The sequence below is a fragment of the Spermophilus citellus genome (genome assembly GCF_964194105.1).
Source record: "Spermophilus citellus genome assembly, contig: SCAFFOLD_142, whole genome shotgun sequence".
NCBI classification, from domain to species: Eukaryota; Metazoa; Chordata; class Mammalia; order Rodentia; family Sciuridae; genus Spermophilus; species Spermophilus citellus.
Genome location: NW_027672820.1, coordinates 731,033 through 756,373, shown reverse-complemented (window position 1 = coordinate 756,373; position 25,341 = coordinate 731,033). Strand labels below are relative to the sequence as shown.

General features: G+C 34.1%; 1 protein-coding gene and 1 pseudogene across 2 annotated transcripts; both read left to right on the top strand.

Moving 5' to 3' along the window:
* Positions 1 to 2,899: 2,899 nt before the first annotated feature.
* LOC308640547 (A-kinase anchor protein 9-like) lies at positions 2,900 to 10,094 on the top strand (the record flags this gene model as incomplete). Its single annotated transcript, XM_081312416.1, has 5 exons — positions 2,900 to 3,043; positions 6,921 to 7,140; positions 7,832 to 7,982; positions 9,670 to 9,774; positions 10,065 to 10,094. The coding sequence occupies exons 1-5, from the start codon at positions 2,920 to 2,922 to the stop codon at positions 10,092 to 10,094; spliced, it is 630 nt and encodes a 209-aa protein (XP_081168542.1). The 5' UTR covers positions 2,900 to 2,919.
* A 145-nt stretch (positions 10,095 to 10,239) lies between these two features.
* LOC308640557 (transport and Golgi organization protein 1 homolog) lies at positions 10,240 to 24,357 on the top strand (annotated as a pseudogene). The gene is made up of 17 exons (XR_014024365.1): positions 10,240 to 10,334; positions 10,514 to 10,618; positions 11,251 to 11,373; positions 11,472 to 11,577; positions 12,596 to 12,651; positions 12,740 to 12,830; positions 13,002 to 13,140; positions 17,865 to 17,966; positions 18,814 to 18,874; positions 18,991 to 19,026; positions 19,103 to 19,170; positions 19,290 to 19,390; positions 19,572 to 19,709; positions 20,680 to 20,756; positions 20,883 to 20,954; positions 22,361 to 22,523; positions 23,528 to 24,357. The product of XR_014024365.1 is annotated as a transport and Golgi organization protein 1 homolog (transcript).
* Positions 24,358 to 25,341: the final 984 nt, after the last annotated feature.

Sequence of the window (25,341 nt, the reverse complement as noted above, 5' to 3'; positions counted from 1 at the left end):
GAGCTCCTAAGGTTGTTACAGGCTTTTAAAAAAATAACAATATATAAAGTACTTTGTACCCATGCCTAGCAGTAATTCTCTATAAATAATAGCCATTATTTAGTATTGATACCATTTCTGTTTAAGAAATATTAGGCTGATTTTTTTTTCCTTGCTGATTTCTTTTTTTAGGCTGATTTTTAAGGCCTTGCCTTGCCTGTGCTAGAATGATTCTAATTATGTGATGTATCAGTATATAAGCAAGATATGCCCCTTTTCAACTTTAAGGCACTAAATGATTTAAAGTTGGCTCTGAGCCAGTTACTACTAAACACTGCTTCTGCATCTTAGGTTGCTGTTAATGCAACATTTTTGATCATCAAGTAAATATATGTTTATAAATTCATTTATTAAATATTAAGTAGTTGTGAAGCAGTGAGCTAAAGTGACTGCTAATGTCCTCAAACCCATTTTTTTAAATAGAGCAATAATTAGCTCTTAATATTCGTCATCAGGTTCATTTTTTTTTTGGATAACCATCAAAGAGGATTATTTTACTTTTATTACTAATAATCTATCTTCAAAAATTAAATTTCTGTTTTCCTATAAGTAAGAGCTCTCTGATTTTCTACTAAAATTATTTTGTTAACTTACTCTGCAATTCAGACCTAAGGATCTCTTGACCTTATTGTGTATCTCTGCTTCCATCTGCTTAATCAAACCACAAAGCAGCCAGGGCATTCAATGGATTATAATTAGATATTTGTGGGACTATATTAAGTTAGTTTTATTTGATACTAGAATAACTGAATTAATTCTACAATTTTTCTAAGCTTTTCAATAGCAACTAACTTAATTTTAACTGAATTTAACATAAGAGTTAGCATGTGGACTGCTCCTTTCTGTGACTCTTTCTGCTTATGGTAGAAAATGTTTCCTGGTGTCCTTCTTTAAGGTGTCTTCTAATTGGGCAAGATGGTTTAAGAATGTGCAGTGTGACAGGCACGGTGGCACACACCTATAATCCCACAACTCAGAAGTCTGAGGCAGGAAGATTGCAAGTTTGAGGCCAGCCTCAGCAACTTAGCAAGACCCTAAGCAACTTACTTAGCATGACTCTATCTAAAAACTATAAAATGTAAAAAAGGGCTGGGGATGTGGTTCCATGATAAAGCTCCCTTGGGTTCAGTCCCCAGTGCCAAAACAAAAAAAAAATAAACAAACCAAAAGACAAAAAAAAAGAATGTGCAGTGTGAGCATGTCTAGGAACCATACAGGTATGGCTGGCTTAGAAAACCACTTTCCTTTATTCTTATGAATTAAGCATATGTACTTTGTAAAGCAAATACGACATTCTTTTTTTAAATTTTTTTTTAGTTGTAGTTGGACACAATATCTTTATTTTTATGTGGTACTGAGGATCGAACCCAGTGCCTCACATGTGCACAGCAGGCGCTCTACCACTGAGCTACAGCCCCAGCCCCAACATTCTTAATTCTATCTTGACAAACATCTGTGTAAAGTTTTTTTTCTTTACTTTTCATAATTTTGATTAATTATGGAGAAACCTTGCAAACCCCACCCAAATGATCAGAATCAATATTACCAGTATTCAGGAAAGAAAGACATCGAGTACTTCCTAATACGAAGGAATTAATTTGTTGTACTTCTATGAAATGCATAATCAGAATCCACTTGGGGAAATATTAGACCACAACCAACTGAGGCCACCATGCATCTATTAGACTGGGCACAATAAAAAATAGTGACTCCACCAAGTGCTGGTAAAGAGGGAGTGAAACTGCATGTCACATACATTGCTGGTAAGCAGTGTAAAGTAGGACTGCTACTCTGGAAACTAAATCTGGCAGTGTCTTGTAAAGGTAAACGTACATCTGTTACACAGCCTAGCAGTCACACTTGTAGATATTTAATCAACAGAAATGAAAACTTGTGTCTATTTATGAACCTATTTATGAATGTTCACAGTAATTTTCTTTGTAATAATCAAATACTTGAAACAACCCAGATGTCTTCCAGTAAGTGAATGGATGGAGAAACTGTGATATATTCATACAATGAAATACTATTCACCAATTAAAAAAGGAACAATCAATACCCTAAACTTCCTGTGTGTTATGTAACTTCTAAAATGACAAAATTATAGTGATAGAGAACATATCAGTAGTTGCCAGAGGTTAGGATTAGGGAGAGAGGGTAGGACTACAGAGTAGTCTCCGTGGTGATTGAAATAATTTGTACCCTTATTGTGGTACATATATATGAACCTGTTCAAGTGATGAAATTTCATAGTACTGTATGCCAAGAGAAAAAATGAGTACATGTAAACAAATGAAATTTTATTAAAACCTATAGTTTAAATAGAATTTTATCCATGTCAGTTTCTTAGTTTTGATAATGTGCTCTGATTATATAAGCTATTATTGGGGAAAGCTGGCTGAACCCCTCAAGTAGTTTGACTTACATTAGTCCAAAAAAGTTTTTTTAAATTAATGGACATGTAACAAAATAACCTGTCTGTACTCTTTAAAAAATTTAAGATCACAAAAGACAAAGGAATGAATCACTTTTTTTTTCTTAAAGAACTTTTGGCAAAATTTGAATAAACTCTCTATACCAGATAATATTATGATAAGTTAATTACTCTTTTGATCATTGTACTGCAGTTATGTAAAAGAATGCTCTTATTTTTAGGAAATACACTACAGTATTTAGAGGTAAAGAAGCATCTATCTGCAAGAAATCTTCCCACATTTTAGACAAGAAAAATAATGAAATTTTTAAAAGAAAAAAACTTTAGCATGTGTGGTTCATTTATTCTTCAGACTTCTGGTTGTTAATTTTATTATCTTTACAACTCTCTTCACTTGATTTTTTCTTTTCCTTTGTTACAAAAAGGGTATTGAATATCAAGCAGCTATGGAATATCTCCAAAAAATAGACAGAAGAAGCTTATTATCTGAAATTGAAGTACTACGTGCTCAAATTAATGACAAGAAAATGACCTTGAAAAGAGAACAAGAAAATGATAAACCAAACCTAGGTATGTTACAAAACAGACTCATATAATTACACAAATGGGTGAAAATATTTCACTTTACATTATTATTACTCAGTTAAAACATTTCCTTTTAGTGGTATTGATTTCTCATTTTCATAACATTAATTATATTGATTACTGTAGTGGCTAGAGGATTGTCAAATTGGTTTTAAACAACTGTATCTAATTTTAAATACAGTAGCCTTACCTTGACCAAGTTAAACAAATTAATTTCATGGTCTCTTTTTGTTTGTTTGTTTGTTTTAATTAGTTATACATGACAGTAGAATTCATTTATGCACTTTGATATATCATGCATAGATGGGATATAATTTCTCATTTTTCTGAGTATACATGTTGAAGAATCATATTGGTCATGTAGTCACATATATACATACAGTAATAATATCTGTTTCATTCTACTATCTTTCCTATCTCCAAATTTCCTCCCCTCTTCTCCCATCACTTCCCTCTATCTAATCTAAGGTAACCCTATTCTTTCCTACTAACCCCCACCTTATTGTGAATTAGCATTCACAAATTAGAGAAAACATTTGGCCTTTAGTTTTATGGGATTGGCTTATTTTGCTTACCATGATATTCTCCTACTCCAACCATTTTCTGGCAAATGCCATAATTTCACTCTTCTTTAAAGCTCTGAGTAATATTCCATTGAGTATATATACCACATTTTCTTTATCCATTCATCTGTTGATTGACACCTAGGTTGGTTCCATAGATAAGCTATTGTGAATTGAGCTGCTATAAACATTGATACAGCTGCACCACTATAGTGTGCTGATTTTAAGTCCTTTGGGTATATAAACCAAGGAATGGGGTAGCTGGGTCAAAGGGTGGTTCCATTCCCAGTTTTCTGAGGAATCTCCATACTGCTTTCCATAGTGGTTGCACCAATTTGCAGTCCCTCCAGCAATGTATGAGTGTATGCCTTTTCCACCACATCCTCGCCAACATTTGTTGTTGCCTGTATTCTTGATGATTGATTGCCATTCTGACAGGAGTAAGATGAAATCTTAGAGTAGTTTTGATTTGCATTTCTCTAATTGCTAGAGATGTTGAACTCTCTTAAAGCTGTACATTAAGAAAGGTGTTTTACATACTAGAGGATAACTACCTAAAGGAAAAGGAAATCCATAATGAAAGTAGCCATTTCTTTTTAATCCCTCTTTTTAAAAATTTAACTATAACAACATACAGAAAAGTGAACAATTCAACTCTTCAGTATGACATTATTTTTTAAAATTTTTTTAATATTTATTTTTTAGTTGTAGTTGGACTTAATACCTTTTTTAAAATTTATTTATTTTTATGTGGTGCTGAGGATTGAACCCAGGGCCTCGCACATGCTAGGCGAGCACTCTACTGCTGAGCCACAACTCCAGCCCCAGTATAACATTATTATATGAATGTCTGTGGAGGAGACATTGCTTGTGTTAAGAAGTAGAACATTGCCCACGTCCTAAAGCCGCCCCCTCTTTAGTAACTTAGAGATTATCCTGATTTTTCTTTAGTTTTATTACTAATTTATATATTCCAAAATCATATATGTTAGTTTTTCTATTTTTGAACTTTATCTGTATATTTTATGTCTTGCTTCTGTCACCTTCCTGAATTATCCCAACTTACTGCATTTATCTATAGTTCATTTTTGTTACCATATAGAATTCTCTTGTTTGGATATTCTACAACTTATATAATATTTCATTCTGTGGTTGATTAGATTTGGATTGTTTCTGCTTTTTAGCTATTAGAGTCAATGCTGTTGTGGACACTGTTGCAAAGTGTTTCTAATGCAGTTGTGCTTATGTCTTTCTAGGAGTGAAATTGCTGGGTCCTAGGATTCATATCTTTAAATTTATTAGAGAACACCAAACTATTTTAAAGAGTAGTTTTGTTAGGGGCTGCGGTTGTGGCTCACAGGTAGAGTGCTCACCTAGCACATTGGAGGCCCTGGGTTTGATCCTCAGCACCACATAAAAATAAATAAAATAAAGATATTGTGCCCAACTACAACTAAAAAATAAATATCTTTTTAAAAAGTAGTTTTGTCAATTTGTGCATGCACTAGCAGTATGTGAGAGTTATGTTATATACAACTTTGCCAACTTTCCAATCCGTTTGGTGTGCAGTACATAATTGTAGTTTTAATTGATTTTAATTATTCAAGTGGCTTAGTGCTTTTTCATATGATTATCAACTATTTGGATTATTGTTTTTGTGATATGCTTGCTTGGATCTTTTCCCCACTTTCTGATAAAAGTCTATTTAATTTAACTATAAATGGAAATCGTTATTAAATTCTTATCGTATCTATTGAGGACACATGCATCTTTAGTAACTGTTTCATGTAGTGATGATAGAAACACCTGTGCTTTTGCAGACTTTAAAATCACAACACAAGCTCAAAATTTGTCATTGAAAAGCTGAATCATGTTAAAATTCTTCAGAGAAAACAGGTATAATAAGTTAAATTAAACATATCCCTGTAGACAAAGGCTTAATTGAAAAGTTTTAAAGGTAATTAATATTGTTTATATAGAATGCTATTGAAGTCTTATCTCTGTAGATTCATGTTTATATGTGTAAATTATTAACCTCTACCCCTAAGAAATAGTTTTAAAAGCTAAATTAACATGATTATCATCTAAAGTCAATGTTATGTCCTTCTTGTAATATCATTCTTACTAATTGTAATGTCTATTGATGAACTTTGCTAGAATTTTAAGTAAAAACTTTTCTTATTAAATATGTAGTGTTACATATTTATGGTGGGATAGAAAAACAAGAGAGTAAAAATCACATCTTGAGTCACATAAATCCTAAAATAATGACTATTTAACACCCAAGTAAATATGTCTACAGACCTTTTCAATGTCCATATGTACATAAGTATATTTTTTGTCATAAAAACAGGATCCTGATGCATATTTTGTAACCTGTTCTTATTTAACATGTATAAGATTTTAGTTCGGGGATTGAACTCAACCACTGAGCCCTCTTTTATATTTTATGTAAAGACAGAGTCTCACTGAGTTGCTTAGCACCTCACCATTCCTGAGGCTGGCTTTGAACTCATGATTCTCCTGCGCCACTAGGATTACAGGCTTGCACCACACACCTGGCCGAGATTTAAATTCTTGAGTTTGTTTTCATTGTAACAAACGTGTATTATGGAGGTTTTGGTTCGTTTTTATTGAAAAAAACAAGATCTCAACTGGAGTTTGGACTTCCATTTCTGGAACAATTATAAAAGTAAAGTTCCTAAGGACTGTCTGCAAAGAGAGGCTGAACAAAAGAAGCAACCATTATAGTCATAGATACATGAATGACTCCTACAAGTACTATGTGCGATTTTCAAAAGTTCTTAGAGGGCTGGGGTTGTGGCTAACTGTGTGAGGCACTGGGTTCAATCCCCAGTACCACATACAAATAAATAAATAAAAGTATTGTGTCCATCTACAACTAAAATTAATAAATAAATAAATTGGTTTTTTTTAATTTTTTTATATATTTTAGTTTTAGGTGGACACAATATCTTTGTTTTTACATTTACGTGGTGCTGAGGATAAAACCCAGTGCCTCATGCATGCTAGGCAAGCACTCTACCACTGAGCCACAACCCCAGCCCCTGTTGTTAAACTTTTATTATTTTCATAAATACTTCTGAAATCTTGGCCACTACCACTATGAGGAAAACATGCATAAAGTTTATTTGTATTAAACTTTGGGGACTGTAATCCTTTCATGATTGCTTTGCAGTTATCTCCTATGCTACAAATCAGTTCTTATCAATAAAATATTTATAAACCAAATAGGAGTTACTAGGTTAAATTATAAATATTGATCATTTTTTCTTTAGAACTTTTGGAATATACTGTGCAGCAGAAGCAGTCTCAAATTCTGGAGATGCAAGTGGAGCTCAGCAATATGAAAGACAAAGCAAGTGAACTTCAAGAACACCTGAGTTCAGAAAAAATGGTAGTTGCTGAACTAAAAAATGAACTTGCGCAAACGGAATCGGAACTTGAAACAACACTCAAGGCACAGCATAAGCATCTAAAGGAATTAGAAGCATTCAGGTATACCACACTTCCTTATTATAAACGTGTATTAGTGAAGGAATTGGAGTAAATTTGTCATAAATATTATGCAGATATTATAAAAATAAAATACATGTTGTTTAAGTAGCATGTGATTTTGTTATTCATAGGAAAAAACTACAGTAGAGGGTGAAAATCCCCAATTTTTCCAAATTATAAGTTTAAGATTGTTTTGGCCCAATCTGTATTGTGGCCCTCAGTTCTATTTGAAACTTGTATAAGATATACTTGTGATCTTTATTTTACCTGCAGCCAATATGAACTTAACCTTTATGATCTCAATATGTTTCAGAATTTAGTTAGCTAAAATACACAGTATTTGAAGATATAACGCTTATGAAAAGGATATATTTGTTGGTGTAAATACTAAGGTATTTCGTTTGTAAAAATGCATGACAATTCCCATGTTCAGTAAAAGACAAGGGAAATGTTTTGTTAATATTCTTTTCTAGAAACAGATTGGATAATTGTTACATTGGTAAATAATGGTAGTTGTACTACTAGGAACAGGTAATTTGAAATAAACCACAGTTAATCCTTAATCTCTAAATAGTTTATATTTTTCTATTAGGTAGTTTATAATATGCCTCAGCCCTTTAGTGAAAATGTTGCCTGTTTCTCTCAATACATAGAATAGTTTTATGAAAGTTCATTTATTCATTTTATTTAGATTGGAAGTAAAAGACAAGACCGATGAACTACGTTTGCTTAACGATACACTAGCAAGTGAACAGAAAAAATCAAGAGAGCTCCAGTGGGCCTTAGAGAAGGAAAAAGCCAAATTGGGACGCAATGAAGATAGAGATAAAGAACAACTTGAGGTATTCTCTTTGCCCTTCTATTTTTGGAAACTCTAAACTCTTGAGATTTTTCTCTGTCTAAAATGTCAACCTTGGGCTGGGGATGTGGCTCAAGTGGTAGCACGCTCGCCTGGCATGCGTGCAGCCCGGGTTCGATCCTCAGCACCACATACCAACAAAGATGTTGTGTCCGCCAAGAACTAAAAAATAAATATTAAAAATTCTTTCTCTCTCTCTCTCCTCTCTCACTCTCTCTTTAAAAAATAAATAAATAAATAAATAAAATGTCAACCTTAATCGCTGGGATTGTGGCTCAGTGGTAGAGCGCTTGCCTAGCACGTGTGAGGCACTGAGTTCAAACCTCAGCACCACGTAAAAATAAATAAATAAAGGTATTCTGTCCCTCTATAACTAAAAAGATATTTTTTAAAAAATGACAACCTTAGACTCTTGTATGTGTTGAATATTGTTGTAGTGTTATCTAAACTGAATTATGAAGAAATGTTAATGGTACGATAAATTTTTGTTACATCCAAGGAAGCAGACAGATTGCTCTGCTGCACCATATTTTTGGGATATGAATTAGTACACACACATTTTGATAAATAGGGCAGTTATGTCGGTTTAATACTAAAGTAGTTTTTTGGTTCCTGTTTCCTCTTAAAGAAGGGTAAAAAGAATACTTTCCTGGTACCAGGAGCCCTTCTGTTATACTTCAAGAAGATTTAAAATGAACATTGGGGGCTGGAGCTGGGGCTGGGGCTCATGTGGTAGAGTGCTCACCTAGCATGCGTGAGGCACTGGATTCGATTATCAGCACCACATAAAAAAAAAAAAAACAAAGGTATTGTGTCCACCTATAAATATATATAAATATATTTTTAAAAAACTAAAAAAAGAACAACATTAGGCTTTCTCAGAAACTTATTCATACAGAAGTACTTAACAATAAAAAAACACTATTAATATAGTGAAACTGTGAAGCAAAAACACATTTTTAAAGGTTGTTATTTGGAGAAATTTTCCCTGCTTCATATTTAACTATGTAAGATTAATATTTAAGATTAAAAGTGTTATTATTTTACCAAGCTTTTTCGGGGGGGGGGGTGCATTGTAACAACAATAGTGAGATTCATTATGCCACATTTGTACATGTACATAACATAATTTGATCAGTCTTATTCCCCAGTAGCTCCCCTTTCACCCTCCTCTTCTCCTCTGACTCCCTTCCTCTACTGGTCTGCCTTCTATTATTTTTTTAATTAGTACATTATAATTGTATGTAAAAGTGAGATTCATTGTGTTATATATGTACATGAACAGAGCATAATTGATTAGATTTCATTCCCCAGTACTTCTCTATGGCCTCCCTTTCTCTCTCCATCTTGATGCCTTTCTTCTACTGGTCTTCTTTCTGTTTTCATGAGATTCCTTCCCCCCTGCCCCCTCTCCTCCTGTCTCTCTAGCTTCCACAAATGAGAGAAAATTTAATAAACTGAACAAAAGTTTTATTTTCTATTACCAAATACTACCAATTTAATATTAATAAAGGTGTAATCATGTACTTACAAAGCTTTTTGGGGGGGAGTGGGGGATGCTGGGGATCAAACCCAGAGCCTTGTATATGCAAGGCAAGTATTCCACAACTGAGCTACATTCCCAGCCACTACAAAACATTTTTAATGAATCAAGTTATTTCTCTCACAAGGACTTGAAATTTTCACTTGAGGATCAAAAACAGAGAAATATTCAACTAAACCTACTTTTGGAAGAGCAGAGACAACTACTAAATGAATCACAGCAGAAAACATCTGTATGTAAAGTACATTTTTTACTTCAGATAAGAAAATTTTAAAAATGATCTTGGGAAATTTTTTCTCTATCACTAGAAAAAAAATTACTAATTTGAACTGGATTACTTGAAACAGTAATTAATTAGTTAATTTTCTATGCGTTAAAACATTTTATTTGCTCATTGCATTATGATTTTCTATACTTTGACCATTTTTTCTGGTTATCTCATAAACAGTAAGGTTGTGGATGCCATGAAATATTTATGACTTCATTTCCCTCACCTCTTTCAGTTCTTGATTTTTTGCTTAGTCCAAAGCTGGATCCCCTGCATTTACCTGAAATGTAATGGGATGGCTTGACAAAAATTTTGTTGTGTTTATCTTTTTTAGTATATATATGTGTGTGTGTGTGTGTGTGTGTGTGTGTGTGTATACACACACACATATATATATCAGTATTTCTACTGAAATCATAATGCATATTTTGTGTTCTGTTTTCACCTGGCAGATCATGGAAAATAAGAAATCTATAGAGAAGCTTAAAGATGTCATTTCAGTGAATACTTCTGAACTTACAGAGGTAAAGCTGCCAACTCTTGCTAACGGATATTAATACTACATCTTATTTTTGTTGCAGACCAAAAATTTGAGGTGTGCTAAAATGTGCAAAAAATGAGAACTATATGATGTCTGGTTTGGGAAAGTATAACTTTGTTTTTTCTTTGGAATTAATTCACTAACTGTAGTGTTTTGCATTAGCTTCAAATTCTCCTTAATGAAGCTAAGCTTCGTGAAGAGAAGGTGAAGTTGGAATGCTGTCAGCTTCAGAAAGAAAATACCATGCTTAAGAAGAAGAATGAACAGGTAAAGAAAATTTGATGTCATACATAATGTAAACTAGAGAAGTGAATATCATTATCTTGTATCTTTCTTGGATCTGTTTCTGAGGTAAGGAATATTCATGTAGGACCTTTTCTAGATATGCAATGCTCCCCAAATTGAGTGCATATATATGGTCTCCATCTGTTTTGGATTTTTGGATTATTGCTTTTCTTATCAAATGTCAATCAGTTATTAACTTGCATAGCCTCAAAGAAACTTTTTAAACCAGAAAATTAAGTATTTTATGATCCTCTTTTGAGTAGTTACTGATTCACCGGCCAAGGGAAGATTACATGATAAGGAATCTAAATTTAGGAGACAGTCATATGTGCCCAGCCATTCCTGCTGGAGGTAAATTATTTGAATTGGCAGCAATTTTCTGGGGAATGCAATAAACAGTGTCAACTTCCTGATAGCTCTGATGTTCTTACTGCAGCTGTGAGAGTTGGGGCCACTCTGCCCTCTTCCTTAACCAAGGTCTCAACCCCCTCGATTGAGGCAGGCCACTGAGGAGTATGGCTCTCTATTTCTTTGTCTAAGTCTTGTAGTCCTGATATATCCAGTGCAAAAACCCCTCCCTAACCCATAGGAATTCATGTGTTTTGACTTTTCAGTTGCAGCAGGAAGTCAAAGACTGGAGTACATCACACGCTGAGCTCAGTGAACAAATGAAATCATTTGAGAAGTCCCAGAAAGATTTACAAGTAGCTCTTAGTCACAAAGATGATACTATTAATGTAAGTTTATACTCCAAATACATGTTTCATCTCATGAATTCTCCTGAAATCTTCTGAATTAAAATCGAGAGTCTGCCAACCTTTTGCTTCTTTTCTAGGCTTTGACTAATTGCATCACACAGTTGAATCGGTTACAATGTGAATCTGAATCTGAGGATCAAAGTAGAGATGAGTCAGATGAATTAACCAATGGAGAGGTAGCAGGTAAGATCAGTCTCAGGGAGGTTGAATTCTTTTTTGCTTTCCTGTCTTTAATTAAGTATACAGATGCTACTTTTCAGCTGGCTGAATTTCTTCTTAAGCTTCAGGGTTGTAGACATATATCACTGGATCTATAGATATGTCTGTTGCATTGGCAGAGGTGGGTTGCTGGGGTATAATGTAGCAATAGGCATGTGAAGAACACTGACTTTTTCTATCCCATTGAAAACTAGTAAGTACACTGCAGCTACAATAGTCACATCCTATACCTCTAAGTATTGAACATTGTACAGTAAGAGAAATTTATTTCTTAACTTATGCAGATGATACTTGATTTTGATACTCATCATCTCTATGGCTCTGTGGTTTTAAGGTCCACAGTCAGTCTTAAGAGTCCAGAGGTAGTTGGAACCATAAACTAAGGCTGTGAGAACAGAGGCTAGAGACTATCAGAAAGCTAGAGAGGGAGTGTAACAGTGTTTACTGATGAGGAAAATATTTCCAGATGTTTTCTCCCAAGTTGGATATTGCTTACATAGCAAGTATTTCAAACCACACCTGGTAGTAGATTCAGGGAGAAAATAGAGGATTGAATCTTTCTAAACAAGACACTTACTTGCCCAGGTGAAGATAGATCTGAGAGAGAAGAAAATCTTTTATCTTACAAGAATAGCATAGATAACATTTTAGTTGTGCATACTAGAAATTCACTTTTTTTTAAGACAGACACAGTACTTTTATTTATTTTTATGCTGAGGATCAAACTCAGTGCCTCACACATGCTAGGTGAGCACTCTACCACTGAGCCACAACCCCAGTCTGAAATTCACCTCTCTCTTTTTTTCTTTTTTAAATCTAAGCTTGCAATTCTCTTAAAAGTCATTAGTCTAATCAGTTTAATTATTTAATTGATTTTTTTTTCTTTTGGTGTTTGAACACAATCATTCTTTAGTTTGGGGAAGTTAGGAGAATATAGAGTTAAAAGTAAGGAAAGAAAAAGCTAAAGTCTTTTGTTTTTTAGGTGATCAGAACGAGAAGATCAAAGATCAAATTAAGCAGATGATGGATGTCTCTCGGGTATAGTTCTTTGTAAGAGTCCCATAGTGCCTGTGAATTCTTCCTGTGCCTCACTTTTAAGAATACCTCTCTTTTCTGCAATTTTTAGACACAAACTACAATATCAGTAGTTGAAGAGGATCTAAAACTTGTACAACTTAAGCTAACAGCCTCGATGTCCACAAAATATAATCTAGAAGGTGGGTTCTTCTTGAGAAGAAATTGCCATGTTGGAAAGACTTAAAATTTTATTGGAAAGATAAAGAATGGCTTCTTGCTTTCATGCTTCTTACTTTTCTTGGCACTACTCCCTCAAACAAGTTCTTAAGTCCTTGTACACATATAGAGATAAGCTGTTTTATCCTTTACAGACCAAAAAAAGAAATTAGAAAGTGACTGCAATTCACTACGGTCTTCTAAAGTTGGACTGGAAGAGGAATGCAATACTCTTAGGCAGAAAGTGGAGATTTTAAATGAACTCTACCAGCAAAATGAGATGGCATTACAAAAGTAAGATTTTCATTGTTTGTTATTGTTATCACTGTGTGAACTAACAGATAATTTTATCTTTTCTTAAGATTATTTACAATTTCTTCTAGTTGTAATAAGTAGAGATTTGTCTTTTTTCCTTTGTGTTTTGTTTCCTATAAGTTGCATTTTTCTTTCCATCGTCAGTCTTAAGAGTCCTGAGGTAGTTGGAACCATAAACTAAGGCTGTGAGGACATCGTAATCAATTGTCAAATTCATATGAAGGCAGGAAGTGGTAAACTGGTATTAACAGTCACTGATGTGGAGATACCTCTCAAAGATCTAGACCCTTTCTATGGTCCCACTATTTATTTTAATTACCTTTCATTGTGATCAGTTATGTAATTCTAATGTTTTGAACTTGTATCTCTAACTCTGGACCTTTAAAAATACTGAGTGATTTGGAATGACATGTTTTAATAGAATAAAAACTTCAAAAAGGAATAATATTTACTTATTGATGGTACAAGTTTTGGACTTGAATATCTCAGATGTTCACACTAAAAATTGAACTGTGGCAAGGACCTTAGGAGTTATGATTACAGAAGTACTTGTTTGTAGTATATATTTATATATTAATCTTCTCAGTGTGGAGCTAGTTATTTTTTGAAAGTTCATTTGAAGTTTTTAATCCACAAAAATACTTGAATTCTCTAAAAATAGGTTTTTTTGTGTCATATTTTATTTGTTTGCACCTGATTTTACTCTTCGGCATATATATATATATATATAATCTTGTTAAAGCAAAGACAGACCTTCTTACAGACCTAACTATTTTTAGGTATTTTGACTTCTGTTGCCTAATTAATGCATTAAATATTGAAACCTTTCCATTAACTTTTCTAAAATTCTTTGATCTCCAAGCGACCTTTTTAGAATCTCGAATTTTTGTTCAGGCCAGTTCTAAATGCCTGGCCTGTTTCAAAGAAACATTTCTCATTTTATCACTTTTTTTAAAAAAGAACACTTGTTTTCTCTGTCCCTACTAGTAATATGAATGACCTAAATGGCAATTAATTTTCTTTGTAATGCAGTTAAATTGTAGCACTATTTTCCTCAACTCCTCCAAAATTCATTCAGTCATCATCTGTGGTTTGTACTCTTTTTACTCATCCCCAGGTACTATGTTAGTTCATGCCTCTGTCATCTTTTCTGTTTCTAACCTAGGTGATCTGTCTTCATTCTCTGTTATTTATATTTTTATATAATTTATTTCAAATTCTTAGTAATTTTCTCTATAGCCGCTTGAGTGGACTTTCTAAAATATAAGTCTGTCCATGTCAATATGTGCCTGTGGTTTATGAAGAATTTGCTTTCTATTTGATGACCTGTTCTTTTTTTCTTCCTTGTATCTTTTTAATAGTTTAAATATTTTTAATCATTTTCCTCATCCCCTGTATAAGCTTGATGTAATCATAAATTATAATGGAATTATAATTATATAATTATAATTTTATTCATCTTCTCATAATTTAAAGGCCATGGTATATATTCTGGATTTAATAAAAACCTGACATAGATTAATAGGTTTATTTTTTTTTATGGGCTTTAAGTAGCTCCTGAATCAGATAACTGTTGTGGCATTGTATGTTAGTACTTCATATACTGTGAACTCCACAAGACATTCATTCAATTTATACACATATTTAAAGTTTCTGTAGTTCTGCATTCTACACTGTTGGTTTCTTATTTGAAATTATTTTCATTCTATTTGAACATTGTCCTTTAATGATAGATTTGATTAGTGTATCAAAGGTAGTACAAGGATAAACAGAGAATAGTATTTTATCCACTAAATATTGCTACCTTTATAATCTGTATTAGGTTGACATGAACTTCATGATTAGAGTTAAAACCAGTTTCCATTTTTGAAGGATCTTTCTTTTGGCTACTGAATTTTGACTGTTACTTACTTTTAGCAATTTAAAAATATCCAATTAATTACCATCTGTTTTAAATTTTTTCTTTAAGGAGTCCATTATCATTGTTGTTTGGTCTTATCCCTCGCCTAGTTCCTGTAGTCATTTCTCTGTTTTTTTAACAGTTGTATTGGGAAGTGCCTAGGTGTAGTTTTCCCCACCCCACCCACATTTTCCTCTTGTAGTTATGTTGCTTGGGACCATTAAACATTTCTTGAATTTTCGAGTCTTTTTCTAAATGTTGATTTTACCTCATTCTCTCTTCTGATTATAATAATGCATATTAGAATTTGATTTCCCCTGCCTCCTACATTCTGGATTTATTTCTTCTGGATATTTTCTTCTGACCTGTCTTAAAAGTGCTAGGATTTATTTTACTTCCCAAATCTGCTGCTAAAATCATTCATTGAGTTTAGGATTTTAAAAAGTTCAGGGTTTAAAATATTATTTTAGTTGTAGATGGACATAATATTTTATTTTATTTTTTATAGGATTTTTTAAGAGAGAGAGAAAGAGAGAATCTTAATATTTATTTTTTAGTTTTTGGCGGACACAACATCTTTGTATGTGGTGCTGAGGATTGAACCCGGGCTGCACGCATGCCAGGCGAGCGCGCTACCGCTTGAGCCACATCCCCAGCCCGACACAATATTTTATTTATTTTATGTGGTGTTGAGGACTGATCCCAGTGCCCCGCACGTGCTTCATCACTGAGCCACAACCCCAGTCCTATTTCAGTACTACAGCTCAAACCCAGGACCTTGAGCCATGTGCTCTACTATTGAGCCACCTCCCCAGACTCCTTGCTCTTTCTCATAAGGGACTAGTGTCTTACTGCTTTCCAAGCCACCTTTAATCTCATCATTCTGCCTCTGCCTCCTGAGTATCTTCGACTGTAGGTAGGTCACCACACCCAACTATTTCTTGGTTTTATAGTTTCTAATCCTTTGACAAAATTCATAATCTTTTTTTTTTCCTCTTTTGTGGTGCTGGGGTTTGAACTCAGAGCCTTGTGCATGCAAGGCAGCACTCTACCAACTAAACTATATTCCCAGCCCTGAAATTCATAATCTTGACTTTACCTTTTTGACTATATAAAGCACAGTGATTTTAAAACATGTGCGGATAACCCCATTAGGTGGTTTCCTTTTCTGTGGGATTTTTTCTCACAGAATTTTGTCTTATGGAGTGCCTGGTCAGTTTTGATTGGCTAACATTGTTGTGATAATTATAGATGAAATTTGAGGACTAAGATGAAGTTATCTTCTTATAGAAAAGTGTTGAGGTTACTTGAGTAAGATTGTCACTTTAAACTTAGCAATTAAGATAATTCAAAAATGACTTGTCTTTTCAATGTTTCAGTGTTGTTCCTTTTGGATTTTTTGCCTGTTCATCACTTAAGTGTGCAGTACTTTCTAATCTAAACTCAAAGGCTAGGGCTTTTATTAAGGGTCCCTTTTTTTGTAGCCCCAAACACTTCTTTTTTCCTCTAAGCCCAGGAATTTGATGAAGGCTTAGTTCAGACTCATTATATCTTTGTGTTATCTTCAATATGTGGGTAAACCTAGGAGAAAAGTACCATAAAGTGCCAGCCTTACTTGTAATTCTGAGATTCCTTTTTCTAATGGATCTTGGCCACATACATATATCTTCACTGCCTTTTTAGCTTGGATCCTTTCAAACACAATTTTATATTCTTATAAAGATGTTTTAATTGTTCTTAGTGCTCTCAGACTAACTCTTTGATAATTGGAAACAAAATTCTCTCTGTCCTTCAAGATTCAGTTTTCTCCATGTTCCTTCTTAAGCCAGTGGGGAAAATTATTATTTTCCTTTAGGTGTCATTTATACCTGAAACAGTGAGCTCTTTTATTCTTTAGCATCTTACAAGGTAACTAGTATATTATAGCCACTCATAAAATACTTGCTGAAGAATTAAATGAGAAGCTATATAAGAATATATAATCCCCTTTTTCTATTTGGTATCAATAATCCTTTTTTACTATAATTCTTCTGATTTATGGAAAATTAAGTTTCAAGTTAATTATCTTTTGAATTGGAACTATGGCTAAAGTAGTACAAGGATAGCAGAAAATAGTATTTTTTAAATCATTAAATGTGGCTACCTTTGTCTCAATAGATGAACATCTTGAGTTTCATGATCAGAGTTAAAACTTGTCAGTAGATAATACTCTGATCGTGGGTCAGTTTGGCTTCTTTTTCTGGTTGACACACATTATCAAAACTCAGATTTGTCTTTTTGCTTAATTGCAATTCTTTTGAAATAGATATCTAAAGTGTGAAAAATGTTCTGTGGTTAATTGCATAGATAAAAGACATATTCTAGAAGATTTTTTCTTTGACTGACTATATCTTTATTATGGTACCAGTCTTGGATTGAGAAAAGAGTTCCTCCATGACAAAGATATACTTAGTGTCCTACCCATGGCAGAAACGAGAAAAGAATTATCCCCTGCTTTATCCTAATAAGTTTAATGATGTTAGGTTGATCAGTCCTGATCGTCCACATTGAAGTAAAGTGAGTTTTTATTATCTTACACACAGGATACTTGCCCTTGGGGCACATGTTGTTTTCACATTTATTTTATTTACTGGTAAGTAGAGAATTAAGAGGAGAAGTTAGAAAATGTAAGTGATTTGCCAGAGTTTGATTTACAAAATTGCAGGTTTGAATTCCTATTTTATGTGCTTAAGCATTTTATAGAATTGTGGGAAGTGATATTCACAGAGAGAAACTTTTGATTTGATAACTGGCTTTATTTTAGGAAACTAAGCCAGGAAGAATATGAGAGACTAGAAAAAGAGCAGTGGCTGTCAGCTGCAGATGAAAAGGTGGTTTCCGCTGTACAGGAAGTTAAAAATTACAAGTGAGTTCGGTTTCTAAAGGAGGGTGTCAATGTCTAATGAACTAGTGTTAGCTTTCTTTTTTAATCTTTTTTTACATTATGTAGATAGAAGAAAATAGCATGGAAGTATAAATAACGAGAGGATATGAATACATTCAGTTCACACAGGAGAAAAAATAAATTTCAACTTTACAAATGAAAAATGTTAACAAAAATTTACTTATACCCAATGGGCAAGACCATAGGGAACTTGGTCAATGCAAACAGTTCTGAGGGTTTTGTATGTTGTAGTAATTCTTTAAGAAATCAGTTTGCTGTGTGATGTATCAAGACCCACAAAAGTGTGGCATTTGATAGACCTTGGAAATCTTCTATGGATATAATTTGAAAAAAAGAAAAAAAGTTTTAAGGAGGAAGATATTTCTAGCAGAATTACTTGAGAACACACTGATAAACAGTTAAGGAAATTATAATTTATCATTCAGAATCTCTAGCAATTAAATGATAAAGAAGTTATTAGTATTAGGTTTTTATTTTATTTATTTATTTATTTTTGGTGCTTTACTACTAAGCTACATCCTTAGACCTTTTTTTTACTTTGAGACAGGGTCTCAGTTGCATAGGTTCCCACTTAATTGCTGAGACTGACCTCGAACTTGTGATCCTCCTGCCTCAGCTTCCCAATCATTGGGATTACTGGCATGTGGCATTGCACCTGGCCTGTAGTATTAGTTTTGATCACACTGGATTCATATAACTATAGAAATGTTTTTCTTATGTATGATAAAGTCTTTAAAAGTATAGCTGATGGAATAAAGGCAAAATGGTCAGAATGTTTCAAATGTTATTCAATTGTTGTAATTCTTAGGCAGAGAATTGAAGAGATGGAAGAAGAATTACAGAAAACCGAGCGCTCATTTAAAAACCAGGTAGTAATTAATACTGTCCTGTAGTTGCAGAATTCTTTGATATCTAATACAGACAATTATAGGCTATTATAATGAGTCCCTAAAAACATATTTTTTTAATGTGTTGTCCTTTTCAGATTGCTATGAATGAGAAGAAAGCTCATGATAACTGGGTAAGATTTTTTCCCCCTTTTCTTTATTTTGTGCATAGCCTACCGCAACTGAATTTGAATATTTTCTCTTTAATAGCTCAAAGCTCGGTCTGCCGAAAGAGCTATAGCTGAAGAGAAAAGGGAAGCTGCTAATTTGAGACAGAAGTATGTGATTTTGGTATCTTACTATATGTTTTATAGTGTTTTAAGGTTATGCTAGATATTATCTATGAAGGAATAGATTGCTGTTTCATAATTCAGCCCATTCTTTCTCAATATTCAAGACTATTGGAAATGGCCCAAAAGATGGCACTGCGGCAATATGAACCCGTGATTGTAAAACCTATGCCGGGAAGACCAAATTTACAAAATCCTCCTCGGAGAGGTAGGGGACACATTGTAAAAGGAGCTATTTTATTTCTTGGTGCAGAATGTATGTAAATTACTTTTTATTTCTGTGTGTAATGGTTATGAAATAATCTGAATGATTTGCTAAAGCGGGAGGTGAGGGTTGGTGTCAGGGAGAAGGCTGCCTTAAAGTAGTAACATGGCATTGTTGTCTTTAGGTCCACTGAGCCATAATGGCTCTTTTGGTCCATCCCCCGTGAGTGGTGGAGAATGTTCCCCTCCACTGACAACAGAGCCAGCTGGGAGACCTCCTTCTGCTACTCTTAATCGAAAGGATATGCCTAGAAACGGATTTGGTGAGCATTCACATGTTGCTTTATAGTAAACTGCTTCAAGGTTTTGGTTTTTTTTCCCCTTTTGAATATTCTAATGAAAACATAGAATTTGGGCCTGAACAATATATAGAAGGTAATTTCGTACTTTATCTTAGTGAATGTTTTCTGTAAAATCTGTTCTAGAATAGAAAACATTTTTTTTTTCCTGGAGGTCCCTGTATTATTTTTTTCTTTTAAATTTTACACTGTGAAGTGTAAACCTTTATCTTTAAATTAAATCTCTATGGTGTTCCTTTCCCAAATATTATAAAAGTAGTCTTAAACTTTATGTAGCATACATATTTCCAACATGAAATACTGAGTCTTATTTCCAATTCTAAACAGGACTGTAGTCTTGGTAAGATTGGAAGTCAGGTTATACAGACTAAAGAAAAGCCAGCCTATACATACTTCAAGTCTATAGCTTAAAGTTTAGGACCAGTACTTATTAATCTGCTGTTCTATCAACCCAAGGCAGTTCTTTATTTTACTTAAGTCTCTTCATAAATTGTGATTTACGTATTGGGCAACCCATTTTTTTTAAAAAATATTTTTAATTGTAGATGGACATGATATCTTTATTTATTTTTTAAATGTGTGCTGAGAATCAAACCCAGTGCCTCACACATGCTAGGCAAACACTCTACAACGGAGCTATGACCCCAACCCCTGGGAAACCCATGTTTCATGTTGCTTTCTAGTTATTGTTGAACCCTGACCTGTCCACCAGTGGTTTATTTCTTCTGAAAAATACATACAAGGGCTCTGATCTTCCTTTCCCAAGGGTCAATGGATGGACCTTTACCTTGTACTGGTCTTCTAAGGCATCTGGGAAACCCGTTGCCTCTGGTAAAGGGACCAAGTAATTTCAAAGAATCTGTAATTGTGGATGGAGGATTTTTATTCTTTTCATGTTAGAATAAGTCTGAATCCATTCTTTGATCTCTAACAGACCCAGGATGTGGTCCAGCTCACGTGAACAACAGCTCCAGAAGTTCTTCTCCAGCTAAGGTGACAAATGAGGGCAAGGTAAGTTCTGTAGTTACTGTGAATCATGTGGTCATGCAGGAACATGTAGCTTTCCTACAGTACTTGCTCTTTGCTTTATCCTTCTTTGTGTTCTATTTGTACTATCCCATTTGTTTTTTTAAAAAGCAAACTGTTCCCCAAGAACCTGAGACCCCCTCATTCTCCACCATTACTTCTTTGACTGAGCATCCAGTTGGAGTAAGTACTTAGAGGTTGAGAACTGAATTGGGTTTTATTCTGTGCATTTCTGGGAAGGATATTCAGAGCATGACACTGATCTTGTTTGCTTTAAACTGCATGCAATATTGAGCTTACTTTTCTCCTTCACTTGGGAATGTTGCTTAAGTGTGTACAACTATAATGAACTACAGAATGTGAAAAGTTATCACTCTAACTTTATATGGTGTTTTGTGTTGAATGTTCTAAGGCAAAGTAAATTCATTATAAATTACATAATTCATCATTTTTATTTTTGTTTGGAAGAATGTTATTTAAGAATTCCTCCATTTGTGCAAACCCTATTTTGAGTGATTTGAATTAGACTGGTATCAGATTTTCTGAAAGTGAAATACTGTTTCAGTTAAACAATGATAATCTGAAATGACCTCTTGAGCCAGTCCCAAGAAATGGTCTCATTTGTTCACATAAGTGTATTCTCTTGTAACTGTGTTGCTATTATATCTGGTAGGTCTTCTGCAGCTCTATAATAAAATAAATTTTTAATTGTTTAGTTTCAAACCCACTACTCATAGGAAATGATAAATCAATATCTCAAATGGTGTACAGTAAATGAAAGTAAATATTAAAGCCTTGTCTTCCTAATTTGTGTATATAGCACTGTGATGGAAAATACTTCTCAAGTTCCAGTGTATATATATTCCAGGAATATACATCTCTGGAGAAATCTAAGGGCAGCTTAGATTAGACCCCAAACCCCTTTGTAGTAGAAGATTTAAAAGAGCAAAGACCCATTGTTAGAGAGGAGTAAAGGTGGGAAAAGCATGGCTTGGAGGCAAACCTGGGATTGAGTTCCTTTAATATGCAGTGTGGCCTTCAACAAATTATGATATTCCATTTGCTTTTGTTCCCTCTTATTTAAAACAAGACAGTCTACTTAAAGATCTCAGAGGTTGAATAATATATGAAAGACTTACTGAAGATACTCTGAATAGTAGCTATTATTACATGGGTAGAGAATGGATTTTTCATTTTATTCTGTTCATTCTTAATATGGAAATAATGAGCTATTGTGATGAAAGGGAAGTGATGGGGAGGGGGGGACTCCCTTTGAAATAGATTGTAGTGAACACAGCATGACATACTGGTCAGAAATCACCTCTGTTAATAACCTCTGCCAGTTCTCTTGCCTTTCCCTTTCCTGTGCAGATATAATCAGTAACAAACTGCTCCCTCTTGTGGCATCCTTCCAACTTCTGTAAGCTGTCAGGGGGAATACACAGGAGGGGTGGGTAGAGTTTTGTTGCACTGATGGTGCTCTCTGGACAGGTGCCTGTTTTGGGTTTTAGCTTTTATCGGTGTTGGTACTTTGTCTTAATATATAGGAATTTTAAAACTTTTAACTGCTTTCAAATCTTAAATTGCAGGTTCATATGGCTATGAAAGGGCCCCCTCCTTTCTCAGGGGTACCCTTCATGGGCCCCCCGATGGGCCCCCTGATGGGACGGCCTCCACCACCTCCCATTTGGTATGGACCGCCACTTCAGCTCGTTGGGCCTTTTGGGCCTCGGCCAATTCCTCCACCATTTGGTATGATGATCTGAACAGTAGTGATTGACTTATAAATCACATTCATCTTTCATTTCTATTGCTTGCTAAAACGGTTGCTATCTCAGGTCTTAACAATGAAAGGATAAATCTGAGTACATTTTAACTTTTCCTCCAGTTTTCTGGGACATATGGGACACTACATAATCTTATACTGAGATAGGCAATAGCTATCTCTCATAGACAAGGATAAGGGGCTATATACAGAAAAGCCAGAAATATTACTTCTGCAGATGTTTGTTGAAAATCTGTTGATATGCACTGCAATAGATGGAAAGGTGGATGAGACGCATGCCATAACTTAAAATTTTGTCACAGATATGAAAATCCTATAACATAAAGTTTGTAATCACCCATAATGGAAGCATAAGCAGTAGGTTATAGAATATAGAAAAGGAAAAGTCAAACCCTCCTTACCTTGAGAAAAGTCAGGGAAGTGTTAAAGAGGAGGATTTAACAGTGACCTAATAAATGTTGCTGATTTAATTAGGTGGCTGTGGAAGGCCTTTTCCAGGAGGGCATGCACCTTGATTCTGATGGCATGTGTAAAGTCCATGCTGAAATACTTCATGAATTTTTAATGGATACAGTAATAAATAGTGGGATTTCCTTTTATCAAAATTTCTTTGATGTAGTAAAGTTCTTATTTCATAATCATCTTGTCATGGTAATATAGTACTTCCAAATATAAATGGAGCTCTTGTGAGATAGAAATAATTCTGCAATTATATAGTAGAGAAAGAAAAAAGACAAGCCTGGAGCTAGGTAGAGCCATGTTTAAATCCTTAATATGTTGCTTCATGGCTGGTTGGTCAAAGGCTATAACCTAAACTTGTTCCATCTCATTTTGCCTCATCTGGCAATTCAGGATGTTCACCAGTTGATGTTCTAGGCTTGGGAGAAATTAAAGACTATATTAACATACTTGAAATCACCCTAGTTCAGAAATTTCTGGGTATTTACATAACTTCCTTTTTATTTTCCAGGTCCTGGTATGCGTCCACCAATAGGCTTCAGAGAATATGCACCAGGTGTTCCACCTGGAAAACGGGATTTGCCTTTTGACCCTCTTGATTTTTTTTCCAGGACCCGCACCAGCACCATTTAGACCTTTAGGCTCATTTGGCCCAAGAGAGTACTTCATTCCTTGTGCCCCATTACCACCTCCAACTCATGGTCCACAAGACTATGGGCCACCACCTGCTGCAAAAGACTTAATGCCTTCAGGCTTTAAAGATGAACCTCCACCTACACCTAATTCTCAGAGTAGTGAGGGCCGTTCACAGGAGTTAAAACAGGGCCCATAAAATTAACCTCTGACACTTAGTCAGAAAATGGACTATGAACTATTCATCAAGTTAAAGGATTATTGGCTTCAAAATATAAAAGTTTATTTTAAATGGTTTATGTTTTTAGAATGAAGCTGCCTTGGCGCAGTATACATTTTGAGCCAAAATATTTTCCCCCTGAATATCCCCCACTTAAGCTAGAGTATCCTTCCAATTTTAAAATGTGCAATAAGGAATACCTTTGTTTTAGTTAATGTAGCATATACAATTGCTAAATGATTTAGAATGTCATAATTATGGACATTTCCTGTGGAAATGCTTTAAGAACATGTATTTCCATTATCCTATTTTTAGTGTATTCCAGTTGATAACAGAGAAATGGTGTTTTATAAGCTTGATTTTTTTCTCTTTCAATATCTGGTCAAAGAGACTATTACACTAAAAATGTTTACTCAAAGATCATACACTTCATTTTCCTTCTTGCTGAAGTTCTTTGTTGTAATAGTTCATAAAAAATTGTTTATTAACATTTCCCAAGTGTCTGTTGATTCATTGGATCGTCATGAGACTTTGTGCCATTGGGGAAGCATGTAAACTCACTCTCAGAACTGAAGATGGTGACTTGGCAGCATATTCCCTGTTGCTCACTGTTAAGGAGGCTGGACCTTGGTCAACTGTGGACTTCTACAGAGGATTTCTTTTACTTATGAGAAGTCTTGTGGCTCTATTTTTGTAGCACATTCATGTACTTTTTTCTAACCACTGTCCATGTGAGAATGGTTTTCTGAGAATGAGTTTACATTAGTAGCAAGAGTTGTTTGACCTGAAGTTCTACTGCTTTTGCCATTATTGCATTATAACAGTAAAATATAAGGTGGTATGTTGTGTCTATAAGAAATAAGGAAATTTCTTTTTAAAAATGTACACAACACACTCTTCTCTTTCCCATACCTTGCCACTGATTTTCAAGGAATATGATAAAAAAATTAGAAAAGTATAATCCTCTAAGAATGAGTGAAACTCTAAGGCTTATAATGTCTTTAATCAGCAACTATGGGCTGAATTAAATTCTTGTTTTTGATAGATACTCAAATATATTTTATTTAAAAATCAATTAAAGCAAGTCCTGAATCTGTAACTACTGTCTTTAAAACAATGTTTCTAAGAACTAGCTCTCCAGAACTGTAATTTTAATTACGGCAATTTTAACAGTACATTTTAAGAGGTTTAAGATTTAAATAAAATTATAAAAGCCTGGTAATTTTGTTTACTGCTAGACCATATTCTTCCATTCTTTTAAATTCTAGAAAGTAATAGGATTGTTGAAACCTAGAACATATCATTGTTCTTTTTATGTCCCCTAAGTATTCTCAAAATAGGGGCAAAAGCTTCAGTGTGAAACAAAATCTCTGTGAAACAAAATCTCTAAACTACTGAAGATAACTCAGAATCAAAAAGAATTTGAGTCCTTTAGGAAGAATTCAATCTACATAACCTCCATTTAATATTAG